Source organism: Myotis daubentonii, chromosome 1 (genome assembly GCF_963259705.1).
Source record: "Myotis daubentonii chromosome 1, mMyoDau2.1, whole genome shotgun sequence".
NCBI lineage: Eukaryota > Metazoa > Chordata > Mammalia > Chiroptera > Vespertilionidae > Myotis > Myotis daubentonii.
The window spans coordinates 231,884,626-231,908,157 of record NC_081840.1 but is presented as its reverse complement, the minus strand read 5'-3'; the positions used below and the strand labels follow the sequence as shown (position 1 = coordinate 231,908,157).

The 23,532-nt window shown below is 62.8% G+C and overlaps 1 protein-coding gene across 19 annotated transcripts in view; it reads left to right on the top strand.

Moving 5' to 3' along the window:
• ABLIM2 (actin binding LIM protein family member 2) overlaps window positions 1–23,532 on the top strand; it is a 102,428-nt gene that overhangs the window by 31,133 nt on the left and 47,763 nt on the right. For 17 of the 19 annotated variants that reach the window (XR_009450097.1, XR_009450102.1, XR_009450096.1 and 14 more), the window contains exons 3-8: window positions 3,634–3,817; window positions 8,566–8,681; window positions 11,652–11,778; window positions 14,950–15,043; window positions 19,561–19,648; window positions 21,420–21,478. Coding sequence is in view for 2 of the 19 variants with exons in the window: in XM_059676603.1 (XP_059532586.1) it covers window positions 3,634–3,817; window positions 8,566–8,681; window positions 11,652–11,778; window positions 14,950–15,043; window positions 19,561–19,648; window positions 21,420–21,478 (668 nt within the window). In the remaining 17 variants the exon portion in view is untranslated. The remainder of the gene's footprint in view (window positions 1–3,633; window positions 3,818–8,565; window positions 8,682–11,651; window positions 11,779–14,949; window positions 15,044–19,560; window positions 19,649–21,419; window positions 21,479–23,532) is intronic. The other 2 variants (XR_009450110.1, XR_009450108.1) reach the window with 2 other exon arrangements.

Sequence of the window (23,532 nt, the reverse complement as noted above, 5' to 3'; positions counted from 1 at the left end):
GCCCCGCCCGCCGGGCGATGTGTCTGGCTCAGTTTCCCTCCATAACGACCCGTCGGCTCCGTTACCCAGAAGCAGAGCCCGTCAGGCCGCTGCTTTAAAGCCGGAGAGGAAGCGCCGTGTTTGAAGGGCTGTTGTCTGTAGCGCGAACCTCAGCAGCACGTAGAAGGCGTCGGCGCCGAGGACGGAGCCTCACCGGGCTTGACCCTCGGGGTTTGGTCGGAGGTGGGACCTGCCCCGGTGCCCCTCCCGTGTGTCACAGGGCAGATGGCGCTGCCCCCTGGGCTCGCCTCCGCTGAGGACTGTAGGAGCCAGGCCAGAGCTGCCCTGGGCCGGCTAGGGGAGGGTGCACAATGCCTGCGCCCTCGCCTTTGTGGTGTTCCAGGCCTTCGTGGGAGACACCCCCCCTCCTCCCCCACCGGGCTTACAGCCCCAGGGAAGCTGCGCAGAGGGCGGCATCCGTCGGGCACAGCTTGTCCACAGCCCGACCCCGGCAGGGCGTGCCAGGAACCGGGTCAAGCGGGAGAACCGCGGGAAGTCACCGCGGGAGGGGCCTCCGATGACATGCCTGTTATTCCCGGTGGCGAGGCCGAGGCCGAGGTCAGGATAGAGCAGGCAGCACAGCCCACCAGCCGGGCCAGCTCGCTCCACTCGGGGCGAACCCACGGGCCCTCTGCTCCGTGTCCTGCCGTCCTCCTGCCCCAGCACAGAGGCCCCTGACCACTGGGGCTGCGTCAGGCTCCGGCGAGCTGGCCTGGCTCCAGCGTTTACGGGGAGTCATGCTGCACACACGTGTCTGCCCTGGAACATGCATGTCGAGGGTGGAGGAGCGCTCCCGTGAGATACGCTCCCCACCGTGCCTGCCCACATCTGCCCGGATTCCTCCGGGTGCGCGGCCCACGCGGACCAGGCCAGCCCTCCGCTGTCGGCATTTGCGCCGATCCCACCCGGGCACCCGGCCAGTCGGTTCCCAAACCTCTTCCCTGAGTCCTTCCGACAGCCATGCCAGGGGGGCACTGTGCACCTGTTTTACAAATGAGGACGTTGAGGTTCAGAGACGTTAAGTGACTTGGCCCAGGTCACACAGCGGGGAGAGCGGGAGTGAGGGCTCCAGCCCAGGCTGCCCGTCTCTCCAGCACCATCTGCCCCAGGGCTCATTCCCCACAGGGTCGGTGTGACGCTGCAGCCAGCGCCGGGGCCGGCCGGCCGCGGGGAGCCTGGTCACTTCCTCCCGGGGCCAGGAGGTCGCCGGTGGTTTCCACATCTTTAGAGTCAGTGCCATATGGTGTTCCAGAAAGTGCCTCCCACCACGCCGCCCCTCCTGACCACTTCTCGTAAATGCCAGCGAGTGCCACGGGCTGACACGCAGGCTCGCCCGCTGCTCCGCGACCCCTGTGAGGCACGGAAGAGAGAATGTACTAGCAATGATCTTAATGAGGGTTTTCCCAATTATCCCTGAACTTGGGCTTCTAGCAGGCCTGTCCGTACCAACCTCGGTGCGCACAGCAGCCGAGGTTCGATCGGCAGCCACGTGACCGGGAGGAAGTGGCAGCTGCCCTGGGCAGGGGTGACGAAGGCGAAGGCGGCCTCGGTCCCTGCCCTGGCACTGCCGTGGCGGAGACTCACGTTTCCATGGGGCACGAGGTCCATTCATTACACACTTTGCTCTCCAGGGGGCGGTCTGGCCACCACGCCCTTGGGAAGAATAGGAAAACAGCTGGATGCAGAGGCCGGGGTCCAGGGCCTATTGGTGGTGGGGGGTGGGGGGTGGGGCGGTGCAGAAAAAGGCCATAGATCTCCTGGGAGTCCCGGAGAGCCTGTTCCTCCCGAGGGGGCACATCTGCTGGCCTCTGTCGTGATGCGAGACTCAACAAAGGGTCCCACTCTCGGGGGTGTGAGCAGGATTCAGATCTGGGCTCTGGGTGAGCGACATCAGCACAGCCGGCCTGGCAGGTCCCCCGACAGCACTCACGTCGCCCCAGCCCCTCTGTGCTGCACGTTCACCTCTGCAGAGGCCCAGAGAGGTCAAGAGCTTGCCCAGGGGCACACAGCGTGGCACACGGTGGAGCCGGGACCCAATTCCAGCGGCTCCCGCGCCGGGCCCTCAGCGCTCAGCCTGCGCCTGGCCTGTGCAAGGCGCTGCCCCCCACCCCCCCCCGGAGAAGAGGGAGGGACCGTCCGAGGCCCTCGCGACTGGCCCAGCCCACGGCACGTGCAGCCCTAGCGCCCAGGAGGGGGCAGGGAAACACAGGAGGGGCCCCCCACCCTGTGGTGAAGGGCTGGGCTGGGCTGGGGGGCCCACACGGGGGGCGGGGGGCACTGATGGAGCGTGAGCCGAGGGAACGGCTGACCAGACGGAGACTCTGTGGAATCAGCTTCCATGCTCCAGCCTCCCCGGTGCTCGAGGCACGTGGCCTCCCTGGGAAGTCGTCTGTGGTGGAGGGAGGTGGCTGGCCTTGTCCCCGGCTCCCCGCGAGGCCCCGGTCAGGAGTGGGGCTCCCTGGATGAGACCCAGCTCTCCCATCACCACCGCCTGACCGTCCAGCGCTGCGCTCCAGGCATTTAACGCCAGGATGTGTGCCACATGCTGTCCTGATGGCTCTGTGCTAATTGTCATCAGGGTAACCCAGCCCCGAGCCTCAATGATGCCCAGAGCCTCGCGACCACGGGGGCTCCCAGGAGACCAGCGTCCCTGCCGACGCCCAAAGGGGCGCGGGGAGTGGCCGGCACCTTCAGTGTCAAGTGCCTGCGTGCGTGCAGCTCTCCCGTAGGAAGGGCGCGGGGAGAGCCCGCTGTGTGGGAGCCGGAGGCGGGCTGTGAGCGGCTGGCAGTGGTCTCGCCCTGGCATCTACCTCCCACCGGATGTGCTCAAGTCCAGGGATGCCAGTCGGGCCCTGGCCGTTCTGCTCAGTTTGGCCTGCGGAGCGAAGGGTCCCGGGTTTGGTTCCAGGCCGGGGCTCATGCCCGGGTTGCAGGCTAGGTCCCTGGTCAGGGGTGTGCAGGCGGCAACCGATCGGCGTGTTTCTCTCACATCAGTGTTTCTCTCATCTTTCCCTCTCTCTTCCACTCTCCCTAAAAATCAATGGGAAAGTATCCTGGGGTGACGATTAAAAACAAACAAAACCCACAAAGACGCCAGTGCTGGGAACCCGCCGTCAGTCAATATTTTAGTGAAAACTCCAAGGTGTCGATTCACAACCATATGAGGGCCACCGGGTTTTTCACGCCTCGAGAGGACTGGCCTGTGAGGACTGGCCTGGCCGAGGTGCTGGGGCTGCCCGGGGCCTTAGGGGGAGCTGGGGCCTCCAGCAGAGAGGGGGGTCCGGCCAGTGCTCCCTCTGAAACCCTGCCTGGCTCCCACATGCCCCTGGGGCGGGAGGGGTGTGTGCAGGTGAAGACTCAGGGGTCCCGGTCTCCACCCAGCAGAGTCCCCCAGCCCCTCCGCTCCCTGGGCCAGCAGGTGTGTGTTGGGGGCCAAGGGACGGAGGGTTCAAGGTCAGATGTCCCGGTTCCCTCCTGCGGGGCCTGGCCTTGTCCGCAGGTGGGAGGAGTGGGGAGGGTCAGGAGCTCACAGTGCCCTGGGGGGCCCGCCTGGGGGAGAGGGTACCCCTGACGCTGGCCTCGCGCTCTCCCCAGTGTGCGGCTGCGACCTGGCCGAGGGCGGCTTCTTCGTGCGCCAGGGCGAGCACATCTGCACGCGGGACTACCAGCGGCTGTACGGCACCCGCTGCTTCAGCTGCGACCGCTTCATCGAGGGCGAGGTGGTGTCGGCGCTGGGCAGGACCTACCACCCCGACTGCTTCGTGTGTGCCGTCTGCCGGTGAGTGTGGCCCCGGGCCGCTGCGCCCACCCCGGGCCCCTGCACCCACCCTGGGCCCCTGCGCCTGCCCCGGGCCCCTGCGCCCACCCCGGGCCCCTGCGCCCGCCCTGGGCCCCTGCGCCCGCCCTGGGCCCCTGCACCCACCCCGGGCCCCTGCACCCACCCCGGGCCCCTGCGCCCGCCCTGGGCCCCTGTGCCCACCCCGGGCCCCTGCGCCCGCCCTGGGCCCCTGTGCCCACCCCGGGGCCGCCCGGGCTCCCTCCCTGCCTCCCAGTGGGGCATAGCTACTGAGGGAGGCAGGACCCAGCCAGGGACGGCAGGTGGACACTGGGCGGCCGCACACAGAGCACAGCCTCACCAGCCCTGACCCTGCGGCCTCCTCCCCTGCCCGTCGCCCAGGACCCAGCCGTCTTTCCTGGGGGTGCAGAGGCCGGGCCACTGAGGCTGCTGGCACGTGGCCTCCTTTGGCTTCTGGGAAGGTTGCTCTGTCTCTGACCCCTGCGGCCCCCATGGCCAGCTCCTCTCCTGTCCGCGTCCCCCACACATTCCATCTCCCATATTGGCACCTGCTTCAGCCCCTCCTGCCCAGCCTCTGCTGCTCCTTGGCTGCCTGGCATGTCCCCCTGCCTCTCACCCCCGTGACACCACACCCATCACCAGGCATATGTCCCCCTGCACTCCCTGCCTCTCAGTCCCGTGACACCACACCCAACCACCAGGCGTATGTCCCCCTGCACTCCCTGCCTCTCACCCCCGTGACACCACCACCCAACACCAGGCATATGTCCCCCTGCACTCCCTGCCTCTCACCCCCGTGACACCACACCCAACCACCAGGCATATGTCCCCCTGCACTCCCTGCCTCTCACCCCCGTGACACCACACCCAACCACCAGGCATATGTCCCCCTGCACTCCCTGCCTCTCAGTCCCGTGACACCACACCCAACCACCAGGCGTATGTCCCCCTGCACTCCCTGCCTCTCACCCCCGTGACACCACACCCACCACCAGGCATATGTCCCCCTGCACTCCCTGCCTCTCACCCCCGTCACACCACACCCAACCACCAGGCGCGTGAGCCCCCAGCATGGGCAGCTTCCAGGATTCCTCCCTCTCCAGAACCCACCCGGTCACCGTCCCGCTCAGGAGTCCCGCCATGGTCTCCATGCTGGGTCCCCTCCCCTCTCCTGCGCTATCCACACTGCCCCTGGGTCTCCACACTCCTCAGCCCGGCTGGGCCTCCACAGTCCGCTCCCCGTCATTCATCCAGCCGGGCTTTTCCACGTGCCCCGCGGGCCCGGCCTGGGAACCTGGACGTGCATCAGCAGACACCCCCAGGGCTCTGCAGGGAGGTGCCTCCCAGAGCCTCTCCCACCGGGAGCAGCCCCCCCACCCCCATTGCATCCTGTCCTGATGCTCTCCTTGGCCAAACCTCTCTGGCAACGTGTCCCTGGAGCAGCCTGATGTGAGCCCCATGTGGGCAGGGCCGGGCTGATTCCCCTCTGGCCGGGCTGCCCGGCACTGCCACTGCGTGGGGTACAGTGACAGATGCAGGGGGCAGACCCAGGTCCCTACCCTCAGCAGCAGGGAGACCGCCTCCCTCCCTCCCTCCCTCCACCGCCACCGACACACGGCTCCCAGGGGAATGTCTCATTTCTGGAAAACAAAGAATGAAAACCTGTGTTGCCTGACCAGCGTGGCTCAGTGGTTGAGTGTCGAGAACCAGGAGGTCACAGTTCAATTCCCAGTCAGGGCACAGGCCCGGGTTGATCCCCAGTGTGGGCGTGCAGGAGGCAGCCAATCCATGATTCTCTCATCATGGATGTTTCTCTCTTTCTCCCCTTCTCCCTGCCTCTCTCTGGAAAAACAAAACAAAGCGAGCTATTCTGCCCTCCTCGCTGCCTCATCACACCCAGTTTAACGGGAGGCTTTTGAGCGTTTTCCCAAAGCCGTTGTCTGTGTCACGGCAGGTGCACCGGGCAGAAGCGGGAGCTTTGTCGGGGATGCGGAGAGGGCGGAACAATGGCGGGGACCGTTTCTAAGGCGTCCCTGTGTGTTACCCAGCACGCGAGGGCCAGTGTCCCCCAGGGCTGTCTCAGTGTCTGACTTCTGGGCGAGTTGCTTGGAGGCCAGGGCTGACGTCATCACAGTGGCTGAAAGACCACCTCTGGGTCATCTGCCGTGTTGAGGATAATAGCCGACAGCTGCGTCCTGCTGGGCCTGGACCCACCATCCACTGTAAACAACGAGAAAACGGGACAAAAGACACAAAACACCTGTTTGCAGATGTCGGGGCCCAGGCGGCTGAGGACTGAGAGAAGGAGGGCAAAGGAATGGAGCCCTGTGACCGGCCTGGCCTGCTGCCCGGTCCCAGGAGGGGCCACTGGGCAGGGCGTTCTCGCTGAGCTGGGAGACGGTGCCCCGAGAGACCGAGCAGCATGCAGCGGGAGAGAGCTGCGCTGGACAAGAGCTCCGGGAGCTGTGGAGGGGCCGTCGAGTCCTCATGGAATGGAGGGCATTTCACAGGGTGAGGCAGAGAATGACCAGGTTGCTGTAAGCGAAGCAGACCCCAGGCCTGGAGGCCGTAGGTCCTGGCCAGGCGGACAGTCCTTGCTGAATACCCAGGCACGCAGCAAGGACACCAAAAGGGCCATCCACGCCTTACCGGTGAGATGGAGCCGACAAAGTGCAGGGGAAAAAAACCTCAAAGGTCAGGCTGATGCGCAAACCAGGTGACCGCCGCCAAAGCAAAGTCCAACGCTCCCCGGAGGAAGGAAAGGAAGTCCCGCCTCGGCCACGTGAAATTGACAACGTTCAACTTCCGTCAAAGGCCACCGTTCATAAGAGGAAACCAAAGCACCAGGAAGCCGGAGAGAGACCAGCCGTGACCGGGGCCCAGGAAGGAGAGCAACGGCGAACGGAGCGCACAGGCAGGGACTCTGGGACACCTGTCGTGAGTCGGCGTGTAAAGGAAAGCGTCGCATAAGTAAGAGTCGCAGGAGATGCTGAAAGAAACCACGCGGAGCTTCTAGAAGTGAAAATGACAGTTTCTGAAAGGAGAGATTCCCTGGAAGGAAGGAATGAGCAGGAGGTTTTGCTGAGGAAAAGATTGGTGAACTTGACATAACTATAGAAACTATTGATCTAAAGCAAAGAGACCAAAAAAAAAAAAAAAGACTGAAAATGTGAAGAGAGACCGGGTGGTCTGTGGATATAGATCTATCTGTCTGTCCCTCTAGGTTGGGAGGGGGAGACTCAGGAGATGAGGGAAGACTGAAAAAAATTAGAAGAAATGAAGGTTGGAAAATGTCCAAATTTGATGAAAACTATAAACTCATGGTTCCAAGAATCTCATTGAACCCCATGCAGAGTAAACACAACAAAAACCTGCCAACTCTAACACAATCAAATTTCTGAGAAACAGTAATAAGAAGAAAATCTTAGAAGCAGCAAGAAAAAAACAAAACACCACCACATTATGTACAGTGGCATCTCTCTATATAAAAGGCTAATATGCAAAGTGTCCCCATGGGAGTTCGACTGGGAGACCGGGAGTTCTGTCACTTGCTATGACGTGTGCTTACCACCAGGGGGCAGCATGGAACAAAGGAAGGCCCCAGCCGGCAGTGGGCAGCTGGGGAAGGGAGGCCCCGGCCGGCAGCAGGAAGGCCCTGATTAGCCCTGGTTGCTGGCCAGGCTGAGGGACCCTATCCGTGCCCAAATTTCATGCACCAGGCCTCTAGTAAACGAATGACTGCGGACTTCTCATCTGAAACTATGTGCACCAGAAGACAATAGAACAGCATCTTTAAAGAGCTGAAAAAGTCTATCAAAAGAAATAAAACTTAAAAAATGAAGGCAAGACCGGTTAAGGGTATGGCGTTCTTTTTTGGGGGGGGGGGGTGGTGATAAAAAATGTCCTCAAATTGATTGTGGGGATCGTCACACAACGTTGAATACTCTAACAACCTTTGAATGGGATGTGACTGTTAAGAGTGTACACGAATAAAAGGGTCAGTAAAGCAGTCAGTCAAAAAATGAAGACTTTCATAGACACACTAAAGCTAGGAGAATTTGTTGCCAGAATCCCGCACCTGCAACAAAGTTAAAGGAAAATTTTCAAGCTGAAGAAAAATGTCAAAAGACACCGAGAAGAGGCAAAAGCAAGCCACCGGCTGGTAGATACTGTATATGTCATGAAGCACTGGTGTCCAAAATACATAAAGAACTTCTGCAAGTCAGCATTAGAAAACAAAAAAAAGAAAGCCCCATTAAAAAGTGGGCAGACGGGTTTAACCTGTAGTCCACAAAAAATGTATGTGAGTGGCCCCCGGACACCTGGGATGAGCTGAGCATCGCCAGTCGCCGGGGGAGGCAACTGGGAATTATGATGAAATACCGTCATGGAGCCACCAGAATGGCTGAAACAGATGGAGAGTGTGGCGCGTCGGTGAGGGTGTGGAGCAGAAGGAACTCGCAGACACTCCTGGTGGGAACGCAGAGGGGTGCAGCCTCCGTGGAAAGCAGTCTGCCGCAGACACACAGTTAGCGTGTGACCCCACACGTCCGCTCCTCGGGGTTCGCCGGCACTCTGCCTGCTGGTGCGGATGAGGGCACGGAGGCTCAGGTGTCAGGGACAGGGCAGCACTGGGTGGAGGGGCCTGGCGTCCTCGGCCTGGGAGGTCCCTGGGGGAGGCGATGGTGTGTGTCTGGGGTCCTGGCTGGTCATTCCTTCTCTTGTTTCAGGTTGCCCTTCCCGCCCGGGGACCGAGTGACCTTCAACGGGAAGGAATGCATGTGCCAGAAGTGTTCCCTGCCCAAGTCCGCGGGTGGCAGCACGCACCTGTCCCAGGGCCTCTGGAGTGAGTGGGCGCTGAGGGCGGGGAGGGGGGCGGCTGGCACTGACCAGAGGCGGGGGATCATAAGGAAGGGAACCGGGATAGAAATCTCTGGTACGTTCGTGCCACCAAAACTTTGCACAGGCTGTGCCCGCTGCCCTGTGTGCCACTCCTGCTTTTCACCCACCTCCCTGCTGGCATTTGGCCCAGCTCTGGCCTACCTCCTCCAGGAAGCCCCCCTGGCCTACTTCTCATTCTCTGCCTCCAGCTCACTCAGCTCCCCACCGTTAAGTCCAGGCCATCTAGAAGCCCCTTGGGAGAGCCCTTAAAAGAGCATTGCACTCTGGGCTCCTGTGGTCAGGGCTGCACATCGCAGGAGCCAGGCCCGGGTGTGTATGTAGTAGGTGCTCAATACGTGCCTCTGGCATGCAGAAGCGGGAGGTTGTTCCTATAAAAGCAGGAACGCCAGCTGGCCTGTGGGTGTGGGGCAGAGTGAGAGCGGGGCAGGCGCAGGCAGGTGCTGGCCTCTTCCAGCGCGGCTGACTCTTCGGGACCAAGAGGGATGTGGGGACTGGGCGGGGGCCCCGCGTTCCGGGCCCTGCTGCTGCCAGGATCCCGCTGCAGAGGTGGCGTGTTTGGAGCCCACCCTGTGTGTGAGGTCGCTGTGGTGTCCCAGCACCAGGGCCACATGGCCTGGGACAGAGCGGGGGTTCCTACTGATTTCTGGAGCCAGGCCCTTGCCCATGTGGTTCCCATTCATTCACTGCGCACACATTCATTCCACTTGGTCCCCCAGCCTGGGCAGCGAGTGGAGGAAAGCCCCTACCCTCAGGCGCTGGATCTTGGAGCTCGAGTCTGTCTTAAAGTCGTTTCCCAAAGTTGCATGTGGTTTGAGCGGTGTGGTAATGTGGAGAAGCCAGAGCTTGCCAGCAGCCCTGGGACTGTCCTGGCTCTGGCTGGAGGGTGCACCTACTGCCCAGGCCCAGATGCTCCACGCCTGGCAGGCAGGCCTCTCTCCCCAGCTCCCGGCCCAGTGCATGCAGTCAGCATGTGCAGCCATGGCCCAGTGCATGCAGTTAACATGTGCAGCCATGGCCCAGTGCATGCAGTCAGCATGTGCAGCCATGGCCCAGTGCATGCAGTCAGCACTCAGCCACAGCCCAGTGCATGCAGTTAGCACTCAGCCATGGCCCAGTGCATGCAGTCAGCACTCAGCCACAGCCCAGTGCATGCAGTTAGCACTCAGCCACAGCCCAGTGCATGCAGTTAACATGTGCAGCCATGATCCAGTGCATGCAGTCAGCATGTGCAACCATGGCCCAGTTCTGGGGTCCAGCCCCAGCAGGTCCAGGGGTCCCCAAAGGTGTGGACGGAGTCGGCGAAGAAGGAATGACCCAGAGACAGCGTTCAGTTGATCAGCAGCCTAGCCAGGATCTCTAGCCAAGTTCTGGTCAGGATCTCCAGCGAAGTTCTGGTTAGGATCTCCAGCCAGGTTCTGTGTCCATGTTCTCTTGCTAGGTTCTCCTGCTAGGTTCTCCAGCCATGTTTCCCAGGTTTTCCAGCCAGGTTCTGTAGCCATGTTCCCTCACTAGGTTCTCCAGCCAGGTTCAGTCACCAGGTTCTAGTCAGGTTCTCTTGCCATGTTCTATCCAGGTTCTGTAGCCAGGTTCTGTCTCTAGGTTCTTCAGCCAGGTTCTCTCGCTAGGTTCTGTCTCTAGGTTCTGTGGCCAGTTTCTGTCCAGGATCTTTTGCCATGTTCTCTCCAGTGAAGTTCTTCTGTCTCTAGGTTCTGTGTAGGTTCTGTGTCTAGGTTCTGTGTCCTGTTGCCTTGTTACATCTGTATTTATACCAGTTGATTCCAATCCTATCAATCTCTATTCCAAAGGTTAGGGCGTTTCTTATCTCCATTCCAGGGAGTAAAGATTATGTAGCTTAAGCATGATTGTTCGTAGTTAAAGTGATTAATTACCCACCTGGCACTTAGTTAAGGGGTTTTATTCCCTCCCTAACTTCAGGGGAAAATCCCTACCTGGGGAAACCACCTTTCTCAGAGAGGTGACCTTGGTTAAAACACATAGTGCCAAGAAGGTGAGCAAACATATTAAGAACAGTATGCTATATATGCCAGGTCCCTTGAAACAGCAAGGATGGACCGGCTCCCAGCAGCCCAGTGCATGCAGTCAGCATGTGCAACCATGGCCCAGTGCATGCAGTCAGCACCCAGCCATGGCCCAGTGCATGCAGTCAGCATGTGCAACCATGGCCCAGTGCATGCAGTCAGCATACAGCCACGGCCCAGTGCATGCAGTCAGCATACAGCCATGGCCCAGTGCATGCAGTCAGCACCCAGCCATGGCCCAGTGCATGCAGTCAGCACCCAGCCATGGCCCAATGCATGCAGTCAGCATGTGCAACCATGGCCCAGTATGCAGTCAGCATGTGCAACCATGGCCCAGTGCATGCAGTCAGCACCCAGCCACGGCCCAGTGCATGCAGTCAGCACCCAGCCACGGCCCAGTGCATGCAGTCAGCATGTGCAGCGCGGTCCAGTGCATGCAGTCAGCACCCAGCCACAGCCCAGTGCATGCAGTCAGCATACAGCCATGGCCCAGTGCATGCAGTCAGCATACAGCCATGGCCCAGTGCATGCAGTCAGCATACAGCCATGGCCCAGTGCATGCAGTCAGCATGTGCAGCGCGGTCCAGTGCATGCAGTCAGCATGTGCAGCACAGTCCAGTGCATGCAGTCAGCACCCAGCCACGGCTCAGTGCATGCAGTCAGCTCCGCCACATGGGAACAAGCTTTGTGATTTGTTTTCTACGTGATTGCCCCCCTGCCCTGTAGCAGGGTCCCCTAAGCACAGCAGCCGGACTGTCCCCTCTCTCTGCTCCCTGGGCACTCTGACTGCTGTAGGGGTGTCCCGAGACCCAGCGGCGAGGCTCCCCCTCCTCTGGGCCCCAGCGATGACGTCTGTGTTCTCCTCTTCCTCCCAGGTTGTGGGGGCTGCGGCACAGAAATCCAAAGCGGCCAGTCCCTGGTGGCTCTGGACAGGCACTGGCACCTGGGCTGCTTTAGGTGCAAGGCCTGCGGCAAGGAGCTGAGCGCCGAGTACATCAGCAAGTGAGCAGCGGGCGTCGGAACGGAGCCCCGGGGCCGGCCTCCGTCTGTCCCCTGCCTCCCACCGCGCTCATCCCTCCCGTCTCCACGGTTAGACAGGAACCCGGGCTGGGACTGCGTGTCTGTCCCCACACGGCGCAGCCTGGCTTCCCTAGCGGGGTCTGCAGACTCCACCGCCATTCGTTTTGCGGATGGAGCAGATGCTGCGCTCCTGTCTTTGACTGTCACACGCCTCCCGCGCCCATCCCTGGGTCGCCCTCCCCGGGAACCCGCCCCTCGCCGCACTGGCTCTCCTGCACAATGCAGAGTGCTGTCGGCCGCCAGCCCCGCGTGAGGGGCCAGGGCTGAGCAGCCTCGGTTGTCACGACATGACAGTGCTGAGACCTCGCCAGCACCGGCCGCACAGGGCAGCTCCGCAGCGGGCCACACGGTGCTCCCCGCGTGCACTCAGGAGGCCGATGGCTGGTTTCGGGGGAGGGAGCTGCTGGGAGACCGTGGCCCTGCACAGGCACCTGGTTTGCCGAGGGTGTGCATTTAATCCAGAGCTCAGGGGACAGACGGGCGAGTCCCCGGCGCAGGAGGGAGTGAGGGTGCAGCGCCCGGTCTCGGGCTCAGAGCGCGCAGCCAGGGGCTCTCTGCGCAGCTCTCCTGGAGCCTCCGCTAGTTCTGAAGCCCCGAGGGATAGGGCAGTGATGGCGAACCTATGACACACGTGTCAGAGGTGACACGCGAAATCATTTTTTTGGTTGATTTTTCTTTGTTAAATGGCATTTAAATATATAAAATAAATATCAACAATATAAATCTTTGTTTTACTATGGTTGCAAATATCAAACAATTTCTATATGTGACACGGCACCAGGGTTAAGTTAGGGTTTTTCAAAATGCTGACACGCCGAGCTCAAAAGGTTCGCCATCACTGGGATAGAGCATCACAGGAACTGATCATGTTAAAAGAAGTCCTGTGATAAAACGGCACAGGATGCAACACACATGCATGCTGGCATGCGCACACACATGCACATGCTGGTGCACACACATGCTGGCACATGCACACACATGCACATGCTGGCACACATATACGGGCACATGCACAGACATGCACATGCTGGTACACACATACACTAGCACACACACATGCACACATGCTGGTACATGCACACACACATGCACTGGCACATGCAGACACATGCACATGCGCACACATGTGCTGGCACGCACACACACTGGCACATGCACACGCGTGCTGGCACATACACTGACACGTGCACACACATGCACACATACCGGCACATGCACATATGCCGGCACGTGCACATACCTGCACATGTGCACACACATGCTGGCACACACATATACTGGCACATGCACACACGTGCTGGCACGCACATGCACACACATACACACGTACTGGCGCATGCACTGGCACATGCGCACATGTGCACACATGTTGGCACATGCACACCCATGTTGGCACACACATTCACTGGCACATGCACACACATGCTGGCGCACACATGCACTGGCACATGCGCACACACATGCTGGCGCACACGTGCACTGGCACATGCACACACACGTGCTGGCACACACGTACACTGGCACATGCACACACACGTGCTGGCACACACGTACACTGGCACATGCACACACACGTGCTGGCACACACGTACACTGGCACATGCACACACACGTGCTGGCGCACACGTACACTGGCACATGCACACACACATGCTGGCACACACATGCACTGGCACATGCACACACACGTGCTGGCGCACACGTACACTGGCACATGCACACACACGTGCTGGCACACACGTACACTGGCACATGCACACACACGTGCACAGGAGGTGGACCCACGTCACTTCCCTGGTGGCCTCATCCTCTGATTCTGCAGGAGGTCTTGCTGGTCTGTTTTCTTTCTTTCACCTGCATGTGCCTCTACACTTATCTCAGGATAAAGCGTTTTCAGAAGCCCCCTGTGCCCGGCCCCTCGCCACCTGCGGCTCCTGTCGAGGTGAAGGGAGGGTGACTCGGGGCCTGGCGGACAGAGTGTGAGAATGAACGAGCCGCCCAGCCCCCGAGACCGCAGCGGCCCACACTGCGCTGTGACTTAGCAGCCTCCAGACTGTCCCAGAACTGAGGAGGAGGGCGCCTTGGTGTTGCCATGGAGACGTCATCTTTGAACCTCTGGGGTTTGCTGCACATCCGCCCGTCCGTGGGGAGTCGCCGGGCCCTGAGGTCGGCGGCGTTTGAAAGTGGCCCCGCGGGCCCCATTTCTCCCTCCCTGTCCTGTGGCCAAGGCTTCACCCTCGGGGAGGCTGTGCAGGCAGAGGTGCCCCTGCAGCCCCGGGCCGACCCCCAGCAGGCCCCGCCCTGCCCCTCCCACAGGCACCCCGTGACTAGAGGAGGTTGATCATCATAGTAACTGCAGTCACTTTTAAATGAGCTCCCAGCGGCCGGCGCAGCTCAGTGGTTGAGCGTCGACCTATGAACCAGGAGGTCATGGTTTGATTCCCGGTCAGGGCACACGCCTGGATTGCAGGCTCGATCCCCAGTGTGGGGCGTGCAGGAGGCAGCCGGTCCATGATTCTCTTCATCGTTGGTGTTTCTCTCTCGCTCTCCCCCTTTTCCTCTCTGAAATTAAAAAAAAAAAAGAGCTCCCGGTTGGGCAGATGCTGGGCCCAGCGCGGTGCCTGCGTGATCTCCCGTCCATGAGCCGCACTCGGCTCCTTTTTCTTACGGCTCCCTCAGTGGGGGCTCCGTGTTTACCAACCTGCCCCCGGCTGCCCACATACCCAGGAGCAGTGCCCCAAATGGTGTCATTCGTCACTAATCCCACGGCCACCACCAGCGCCTGGCGCAGAATAGGCCCGCTGTCAACCTCTGGGGGCGCCACCGCCCCTTACTCTGCCGCTGGGCAGGTGGCCCCAGCTCTGTGCACCTCAGTTTCTCCATCCATGAAATGGGACCATCTTCGTGGTTCCTCGTGGGGCCGGTGATGGCGGAGGCCGTGCTCCCGCCTGCGGAGCGTGGAGGGTAGTCCTGTCACTTGGAGGAGGAGGAAGTGTGCTTGTCCCTCTGCCACAGCCCCTCTCACAGGCGAGGGTTGTGGGCGTTGGGGTGCTGGGATGACCCCGCCCATCCTGACTGCCTGGCTCGTTGCAGGGACGGGCTGCCCTACTGCGAGGCCGACTACCACGCCAAGTTCGGCATCCGCTGCGACGGCTGCGAGAAGTACATCACGGGGCACGTGCTGGAGGTAAGGCCCGCCCCATGGGCGCTGGGCTGCCCGCCTGTGAGGATCGGGGGGCCTCCAGGTGACCCACAGTGCTGTGTGTTTGTGCAAGAATCTGTACCAGAGCCTTTGCCACCTCGTCCTCCCCGCTCTGCCTGGGGACTCCTGGGAGCGAGCCACCTCCTCCAGGAAGCACTCCAGGGCCTCTCTCCTGTACCCTTTACGAGCTGCTCGAGCTGGAGAGGTGTGAAGAACAGAGACCCTGGTCTAGCCCTTGGACCTAGGTGCGGAGTCTGAGGCCTGGAGGATTGAAAGCGAGCTCAGGAGGCAGGGCTGTGTCCTGGGGGAGGAGCAGAGGGTCTGGTCGCCTGGCAGGCCAGGTCACAGCGCACTTGCAGGCCAGGTCCCCTGGGGCTGCCTGTGTGCTTCTAGATCCAGGCGGCAGCCTCACGGCAGCCTCACGACGTCCCCCCTGTGAAAAGAGCACGTCCTAATATCTGGTGACGGAGAGATGTGACTGGGTGGTGGGCACGCGGTGCCATATACAGATCTTGTAACAGAGAAATGAACGCCCTGACACCCGATGTGCCTGTTGGTGCTCAGGTGTGTGACCCTAGCGGCTTCCTGACAACCGTGGGCCCTGCCCCTGCACCCGGGGCGGGGCCGACCTGTCCCAGCCCCGCTGCCTGCCTTGCCTTCTGGCCCCATGGGAGGCTCCGGAAATGTCCTCAGGGACACAGGGACAGGGCCTGGGAGCTGTCCCCAGCTCAGTGCTGGCCAGGGGTACCTGATCGGGGGCGGGGTGGGGGGCGGCAACCAGCAGGCCTCCCTGGTGGGCCTGGAGGCAAGGGAAGGGGACCCTTCTGCAGAGTGAGCGTCCCGTGTTTGACTGCAGCCGAGCACAGCGTGGGGTGCGGTGTCCGCGCCGCCATTGCCTCTGCGGCTGGGAGGCGCCGGCTGGGCTTTGCTCCCGGCCTGCGGGAGGCTGAGGGCCTCCGGGAAGATTGGTGCCCTTGTTTTCTCAGCCGGAGCCGGGCTGGCTGCGTCGTGGGCTCTGCGAGCTCGGAGCTCCCTCCTGGAGGAGAGGCGGCAGCGCGGGCGGCAGAGAGAACCTGGGGGGAGATGAGCCACTTGGCAGCCGCAGCGGGGAGCAGCCGCCACGGTGGCTCCACCTGAGCCCGCCGGAGCGTGCCGGGCCCGGCAGTGCGGGCAGTGGCTCCTGGGCAGCGGGTGGCAGGTGGGGGACCTGAAAGAGAAGGGGAAGGATCCGGACCCCTGGCTGCAGGGTGAGGCGGGCGGCCATCCTCGCGGCCACTCTGCCCGTCCAGGCCGGTTCTGGGAACAGGCCCTGGAGAGGAGCCGTGGGGTCGGCTGATCGGACTGGGCTGTGGTGCCAGGACCCCGGCAGGTAGGCAGCCCGGCCAGGTGCCCCGAGGGCTGGTGGGGACGACAAAGGCACCGTGCGGGGCTGCAGGTGGGGGGCTTGCAGGGAGCAGGGGCAGATCAGCCAGGTGTGAGGCCCCCCAGGCACCTGTCACCCCCTGCCTCCCGTTTGCCCCCAAGATGCTGGTCACCCAGAGCCAGAGCGGGAGAGCAGCCAGGCCCTGTCCTCGCTGCCAGCAGGAGCCTACGGCCTGCCCCGCACCTGGTCTGCATGCCCGGCAGAGTGCCACCTTCGTGCTGGCACCAGCAGCGCCACTAGCCGTGCAGTGTGCATCGGGCGGCAGTGGGCGCTTCCTCCCCCGCCTCAGTCTCCCAAATACGAGGCATCCTGTACCCAGTTTCCCGGGTCCTGCAAGTCGGGTGTCTGTCCCGATGGGCCTGCTCCATGCTGGATGCAGGGGGAGGACCTTGTGGGTCCTATAGGGCCTGGGAGATGCCGATGGCTGGGGGCCTGGGAGGGACCGAGGTACCTGGAGGCAGAGGTGGGTGCCTGGAGCAGCCCCCGCGACAGCGCTGGGCTCCTGGGATGGAGTCGCCCAGGGAGAGAGCTGGGAGGTGCCTGGGGAGTTGCCAGGACAGCAGTGCAGGCAGACCCTCTGGACCAGCTGGGTGAGGGGGAGGAAGTTCTGGGTGAGGGGGTGGACGTGCTGGGTGAGGGGGAGGACGTGCTGGGTGAGGGGGAGGACGTGCTGAGTGAGGGGGAGGCCCGGCTCAGACCCTGCTGTCACCCTACTGCACGCCCACTTCACTCTCGATTTTATTCTCGGTAGAATTAGCTGCAAGGCTTCCCTGTGCAGGTTGGGGGGGCGGTGGCAAGGATGGGGTGCTGCTGTCTGAGCCCTACCTGTGTCAGCAGCCTAGCTGTCCCCATGGCAACGAGAAGGCAAGTTTCCTCTGGGACCCACCAGTTCCTCCCTCCCTTCCTGCCTCCCTCCCTCCCTTTAACCCTTCCTCCCCACCCTCCTCCCTCTATCCTAGCGCCTTCCCGCCTCCCTTCCTTCCTCTCCCTCAACCCACCACTCACCTTACAGGTCCTTCCTGGACACCCACGGGGTCCCGGCGGGCTGGGGGCTGCCTTCCTGAGAAGGCGGTGAGGGTCCCCGCCTGCCTTGCAGGGGACCCCGTGCGAGAGGGGCCCGCCCAGCCCACTCCCGCCTGGTCATCCGTTTATCTGCTCACCCGCCGATGGGCACTGGGTTGAGCCGCTGTGAACTATGCGAGGGCCGTGTGTACCTACATCTTCATTTCGCTTGTTCTGCCTCTTCGTTTGTCTTCCGTCCCTGGGAGGGGCGCTGCTGGGTCACGTGGTAATTCTATAGTTTTTCGGGGACCTTCCCAGGATGCACAGGGCTTGCAGCACGGGCTGTTCTCCAGTTTGTTCTGTTCTAGCATCGCCTGGGGCCGTGCACGGGCGCCTCCCTGGGGTTTGGGTTACATCTCCGTCGTGACCCCGATGTTGGCACGGCCAGTGGCTTCGTGGCCACGTGGCCGTCCTCTTTGGAAATGTCTGAGCCCTTTGCCGTGTTCAGCAGGGCTGTGGCCACCTTGTTCCCGGGCTGGGGGATTCTCTGCGCATTCTGGGTGCCGAGCCCGCTCAGGTCTGTGATGGCAGATGTTTCCTCCTGTCTAAGTCGTCTTCCCACTTCCCTGGTACAGTGCTGCTGCTCACGCCTTTGGTGTCCTGCCCGGGAATCCACTGCCCCAGGGGGCCGTGCAGAGGGACCCCGTGCTTCCCTCTGAGCGTTGATACGTTTAGCTCGCACAGTGGGCCACGTGGAGGCACACTTCACGGCGTGTGTCACCCCCAGCGGCGCACGCACCGACGCGCAGCTTGAAACGTGTTCACAAACTGGGCACCGTGTAACCGGCCCTCGGACAAGAGTGTGCGAGCACCCCGACACCGGGGCCCCCAGCACCCCCGGGCAGCCACCGCCCGACTCTAAGCAGCTTGAGTTTTGTAAAGAGGGAACCCCCTCCCTAGTGTCGGACTGCTCCAGGCCCGCCTGGGTTCGTCTCGCCACACGCGGGGTCACTGGGGCCTGGTCCCCGCCGACAGCGGGGGGGCGGGGCGGAGAAGCGAGAGGCTTGTGATGAGTTCACCCCGTCACTCGCTCGCTAGGAAAGTGGTTCTGACCCAGGGAGAGGCAGTGGATTCCTCCCTTTTCAGGAAAGAGTGAACCACGGGGCCAGCATCCACTTTTTGTTTTGAATCCTCACCTGAGGACATGTTTTCCATTGGTTTCTAGAGCGAGTGGAAGGGAGGGAGGAGCAGGAGAGAGAGGGAGAGAAACGTCGATGTGAGAGAGACACATCGATTGGTTGCCTCCTGCCCCGGCCGGGGCTGGGGAACTTGCAACTGAGGTACGTGCCCTTGACCAGGAATTGAACCCGGGACCCTTTGGTCCACGGGCCGATGCTCTATCCACTGAGCCACACCGGCCAGGGCCAACATCCACTCTCAGCCACAGGCTGCAGGCGCCACCCCCCCGCCACCCCTCTTTACTGTAGGGGTAAGAAATACTCCCTATAAAGTAAGGCGATATTTTGAACACAGTATTTTGGGGGTGATTTGGGTTTTATTTTGTTTGTTTTTTGGCACCATGTAGAACTAAGCCAAACCAGTGACTGTAATTTGTTTAGGTTATTTCAGTACTAACATTTAACCTAATTTATTGGGTTTTAAGAATCATAAGTCATAAACGCTAAGTGAGAAAATCGAGTAACTAAGAAAGTTACTAATCATTCTCCCCTCAGCTCCCAGTCCCCTCCCCCGGAAATAATGCCAGCTTTGCCCCTCCCCGTTCCTCCTCCTCCTGGGCCCCCAGGTGCGGAGGTGACTGGCTGGCCCTCTGCCTCGGGGGTTGGAGGGGGGGCCTGCCCTTCGACTGCTGAGCCAGGCCGGGAGCTGCTGAGCCAGCGGCGTGGCCAGGCCTCTGTGCCCAGACATGGTTCCCAGCGGGCAGGGCAGAGCCGGCTGGCACACGCAGTGCCCGGCACTCCCCGATCGGGCTCTGTGGACTCCCTGCCCGGCAGCAAGCCCGCTCGCGTCCCCAGGCACCGGCTGCACCCCCGCAGGACCCCTCGCTCTGTCCCCACAGGCGGGCGAGAAGCACTACCACCCGCTGTGCGCGCTCTGCGTCCGGTGCGGCCGGATGTTCGCCGAGGGCGAGGAGATGTACCTCCAAGGTAAGCGTGCGCACCCGGGGCAAGGGACCAGCATCTCCCAGGCCCCTCCCACGGGCTGCGTGTGGACGGGGTCACGTGTGTTCTCCGCTAGTTAGGGGGCCCACGATGCAGCGGGGAGCAGGGACAGGGCCCAAGCAGGCTTTCCTGAGGGGCTTGCAGGACAGCGGGCGGTGCTGGGAGGCAGAGCCCAGGGGCCCTAGTCTGCCTGGGGCGGGGGTGGGGGAGCAGGATGCTGCTGGGACCCTCCTGAGAGGCCTCGGGGAGGATGGTCAGTATCGAGACCCATCTCTTTAAAATATATTTTTATTGCTTTCAGAGGAAGGTTGAGGGGGAGAGAGTTAGAAGCATCAGTGATGAGAGAGAATCATGGATCGGCTGCCTCCTGCACACCCCCCACTGGGGATCGAGCCCGCAACCTGGGCATGTGCCCTGACCGGGAATTGAACTGTGACCTCCTGGTTCGTGGTTCAGTGCTCAACCACTGAGCCACCGAGGCCGGGTGAGACCCGTCTCTTTAGCCACAAGTTCTTTTTTCAATGATCTCTCTGTCCCCAGCGTTGGGGCCGCCGGGCAGGGCCGGGTGGGGCCAGGCAGGGGCAGGGCCGCACACTGCCCCGCAGACGGGCTGTGTAATGGCATCATGTGGTGACATCTGGGCCAGTGTGCCACACAGGCCTCCCTTGCCTAGGCCGAGCCTCTCGGGGTGATGTCAGCCAGGATGGCCGCGTCCCCGACATCCCCTCTTGTTCCTCGAGTCCCCGCTGCAGAGCCTGTGAAAGAGGTCCTTTGCGCCCCTACAGCAGGGCTGGGCCGTCTGGCGGGAGGGGTGCCCGCCCCGAGGTGCCCGCCCTGACCGTGATCAGTGCTTTCAGTCCCCCCTGCCGCCAAGCCCTGTGGGCAGGACAGCAGCGTGGGGACACGAGCTCGCACACGGAGGCCTGTCAGGAACAAAGAGACTCTTCCTGGCCCTGGCTGAGGCCGGCGCCCACGTGTGAACTGATGCCTGCGTGACTCCCCAGGCCCACCTGCTCCCGCCTCGGGTCTCCTGTCTCCCATGAGTTAGATGAGGTGTGACCAGGCCAAGGTTTTCGAGCTCCAAGCCACGGACCCCAGGGCCCCACCCACCCTGCCTGGACCCCCAGACCCTCTGCCTGGTCTGCCCGGAGCGGGGCTCCTCGCAGGTATAAGCTGCCAGGTGACTCGTGCAGTGAAGCTCTGAGGAGCAGGGCTCCCCCCAACCACCCCTTCCTCTGGGCAGCTTCCCAGCACAGCCTCTTCCCAGGAAACACCTGCCGGGGTGTGACGCGCATGGTCATCGGGTAAAATAACGAGTCGATGTTCCTGTTTGCCCACTGGGTTGACCAAGATGAAAAGGAAGGGCGTGTCCCCCGTCCCCGGGTCCTGAGCATTCGAGGAAGCGGGCCCCTGGCCTGGCTGGTGGGGCGAAGAGGGGAATGGCCCACAGGCCTCAAGGCCTTACCAACGCCACGGCGGGGAGCCCCCGCGGACCTGGGAGACGTGGCAGCTCGTGCACCCGGCCCGTGGCCTAGAGATGAGCCCGTGGGAGCCGGGAGCTCCTGGTGTGTCTGCCGTGTCACGTCCCCGGCCTGGGCTGTGCGTCCCCTGGGGCAGGGCTGCCACCTGCTGTCAGGCCCAGCACAGGGCGTGCCCAGGGCCCCCTGGAGGGGGTGGCCGAGTGGACATCCCTCCGTGTGTGAGCCCCCCGGGTCCCCCTCGGGGCAGTGGCACTAACCCCGGACTCTGTCCCCAGGCTCCTCCATCTGGCACCCGGCCTGCCGGCAAGCAGCCAGGACTGAGGACAAGAGCAAGGTTGGTGCGATTCCCGATTGCTCCCGCTGCGTCTCCGCTCGGGTGGGACTGTCCTGCGGTGGAGGGGCCGCCGGCAGCGTCCACGGGCTGAGGGGCGTGGACAGGACGTGCGGGGGGGTGTCAGGTGTACACAGGGCGTTCTGGGGTTGATGCAAGGTAGCTCCCGGGGCTCCCTGCCCTGCCTCTGACCTCCTCATCTGCTCAGGGGATGCCGATGGCAGCAAAGATTTGGGGACAACTTTGAAGTTAGCGGGTCCCCAAGTGGTCACCGCCATTTTGGCTCAATTCCCAGAATGGTCACTAGAATGGCAGGCCCTGGGGTTTAGCACAAGAGCAGCCCCCACTCCCCCCCACCTCCTTCCTCCTCCTCTCTGCCACCTCCCCGCGGCCAGGCCCTGACCCCACTGCCCGGGGCCTGACCCCACCTCCCGGGGCCCTGACCCCACCGCCCGGGGCCCTGACCCCACCGCCCGGGGCCTGACCCCACTGCCCGGGGCCTGACTCCACTGCCCAGAGCCCTGACCCCACTGCCCGGAGCCCTGACCCCACCGCCCGGGGCCCTGACCCCACCGCCCAGGGCCTGACCCCACTGCCCAGAGCCCTGACCCCACTGCCTGGGGCCTGGCCCCACTGCCCGGAGCCCTGACCCCACTGCCCGGAGCCCTGACCCCACCGCCCGGGGCCCTGACCCCACTGCCAGGCCCAAGCCCAGTGCGGGACTTTTGGGAGGAAGGAAGGGGGCAGCCGTCCCTCAGCTCCAGGACACAGAGGCCATGGGCAGACATGTGACGTGTTGGTTTCCTGTGACCAATCCCCCACATGCGAGACCGGGAAGCCACAGGTACATGGCCCATGGTGCCGGGTCAGAGTGTAACCGGGCTCCGAGGAGAGCCCATTCCTGTCCTTCCTGTGTCTTGAGGGACCACACCGCTGCCCGTCACCCCCTCGCCTCACAGGGGCCCTGTGGTCACCCTGGGCCCCGAGAATCTAGGACAGCCCCCCAACCCCCAGGCCCCTCAGTCCGTCTGCAGAGTCCCTGTGGCCACACGACGCAGCAGCCGCAGGGTTGGGAGTTAGGCCCTGAGCCTGTGGGGACGCTGCCTGGCCTCCCGCGGCGACAGGACTGACGGTCACCGTGTCACATGCACGGCCAGGCCGTCGTCTGTGGCCGCACACGGCGGCTGTTCGTCACCCTCTCACATGGCTGATTACCCCACACACTGCGCCTGGGCCGCCGGCCTCAGCGATGAGCCAGGCAGCACGCCCACCTCCCAGCGCCACAGTCCTTGACCCTGCGGTGACCTCCAGGGCCTGACCTTTGTCCGTGGACACCTCCATTCCGGAGGCCAAGCCCAGGCCTGCCAAAGGGACCCCACGCCGAGAGGCCTCCAGACCCCACGCGTGCACGGCGTGTGCACGGGGAGACCGACCAGGGGTGGGAAGGGGATGGAGGCCACACAGGGACAGCCAGGGCGGCCACAGCGGCTCTGGGTTCTGGACGCGGCTGCTGAGCTGGCCCCTGGCCTGAGGGAGCCCAGCGCCGGCCTCTGCTCTCCGCTGGAGGCCACCCATGCAGACCGTGGCCGGGGCCCGGCGGACGGAGGCTCTGCAGTCCAGAGGGACAGGGAGGGAGGGGTCACGCCCGGGGCTGCACATCCGTGGCTTCCTGGGCTGTTCCCAAGACGCTTTGGGAACATTTGGGGGGGGGGGGAGGCTGCAGCCAGACAGCGGCTGCCCCTGGGCGCTGTGCCCTGGCGCTGGTGCCTGCCCCTCGGTGCCCCGGGACGGGATCCAGGCCCAGCCATGCCCTGCTTGTCCCTCGTCCCCCCTCCCCAGCCCTCAGAGCCTCTCTGTCTCGCCCAGGAAATGAGGGTAGTGTCCGGGGCCTGGGCGGCCAGGCGGACGGGGTGGGTCAGCTGGTTCCCCCCGGGGACGGGTGCCCGGGACAGTTCTCCGGCCAGCTGGCCGCTCTCGCCTGGGAGACAGGAAGAGAGAGCCAGTTAATGACCATGGCCCCGCCAGCCCCGCCAGCTCAGGGTGCGGGGTGGGCCAGA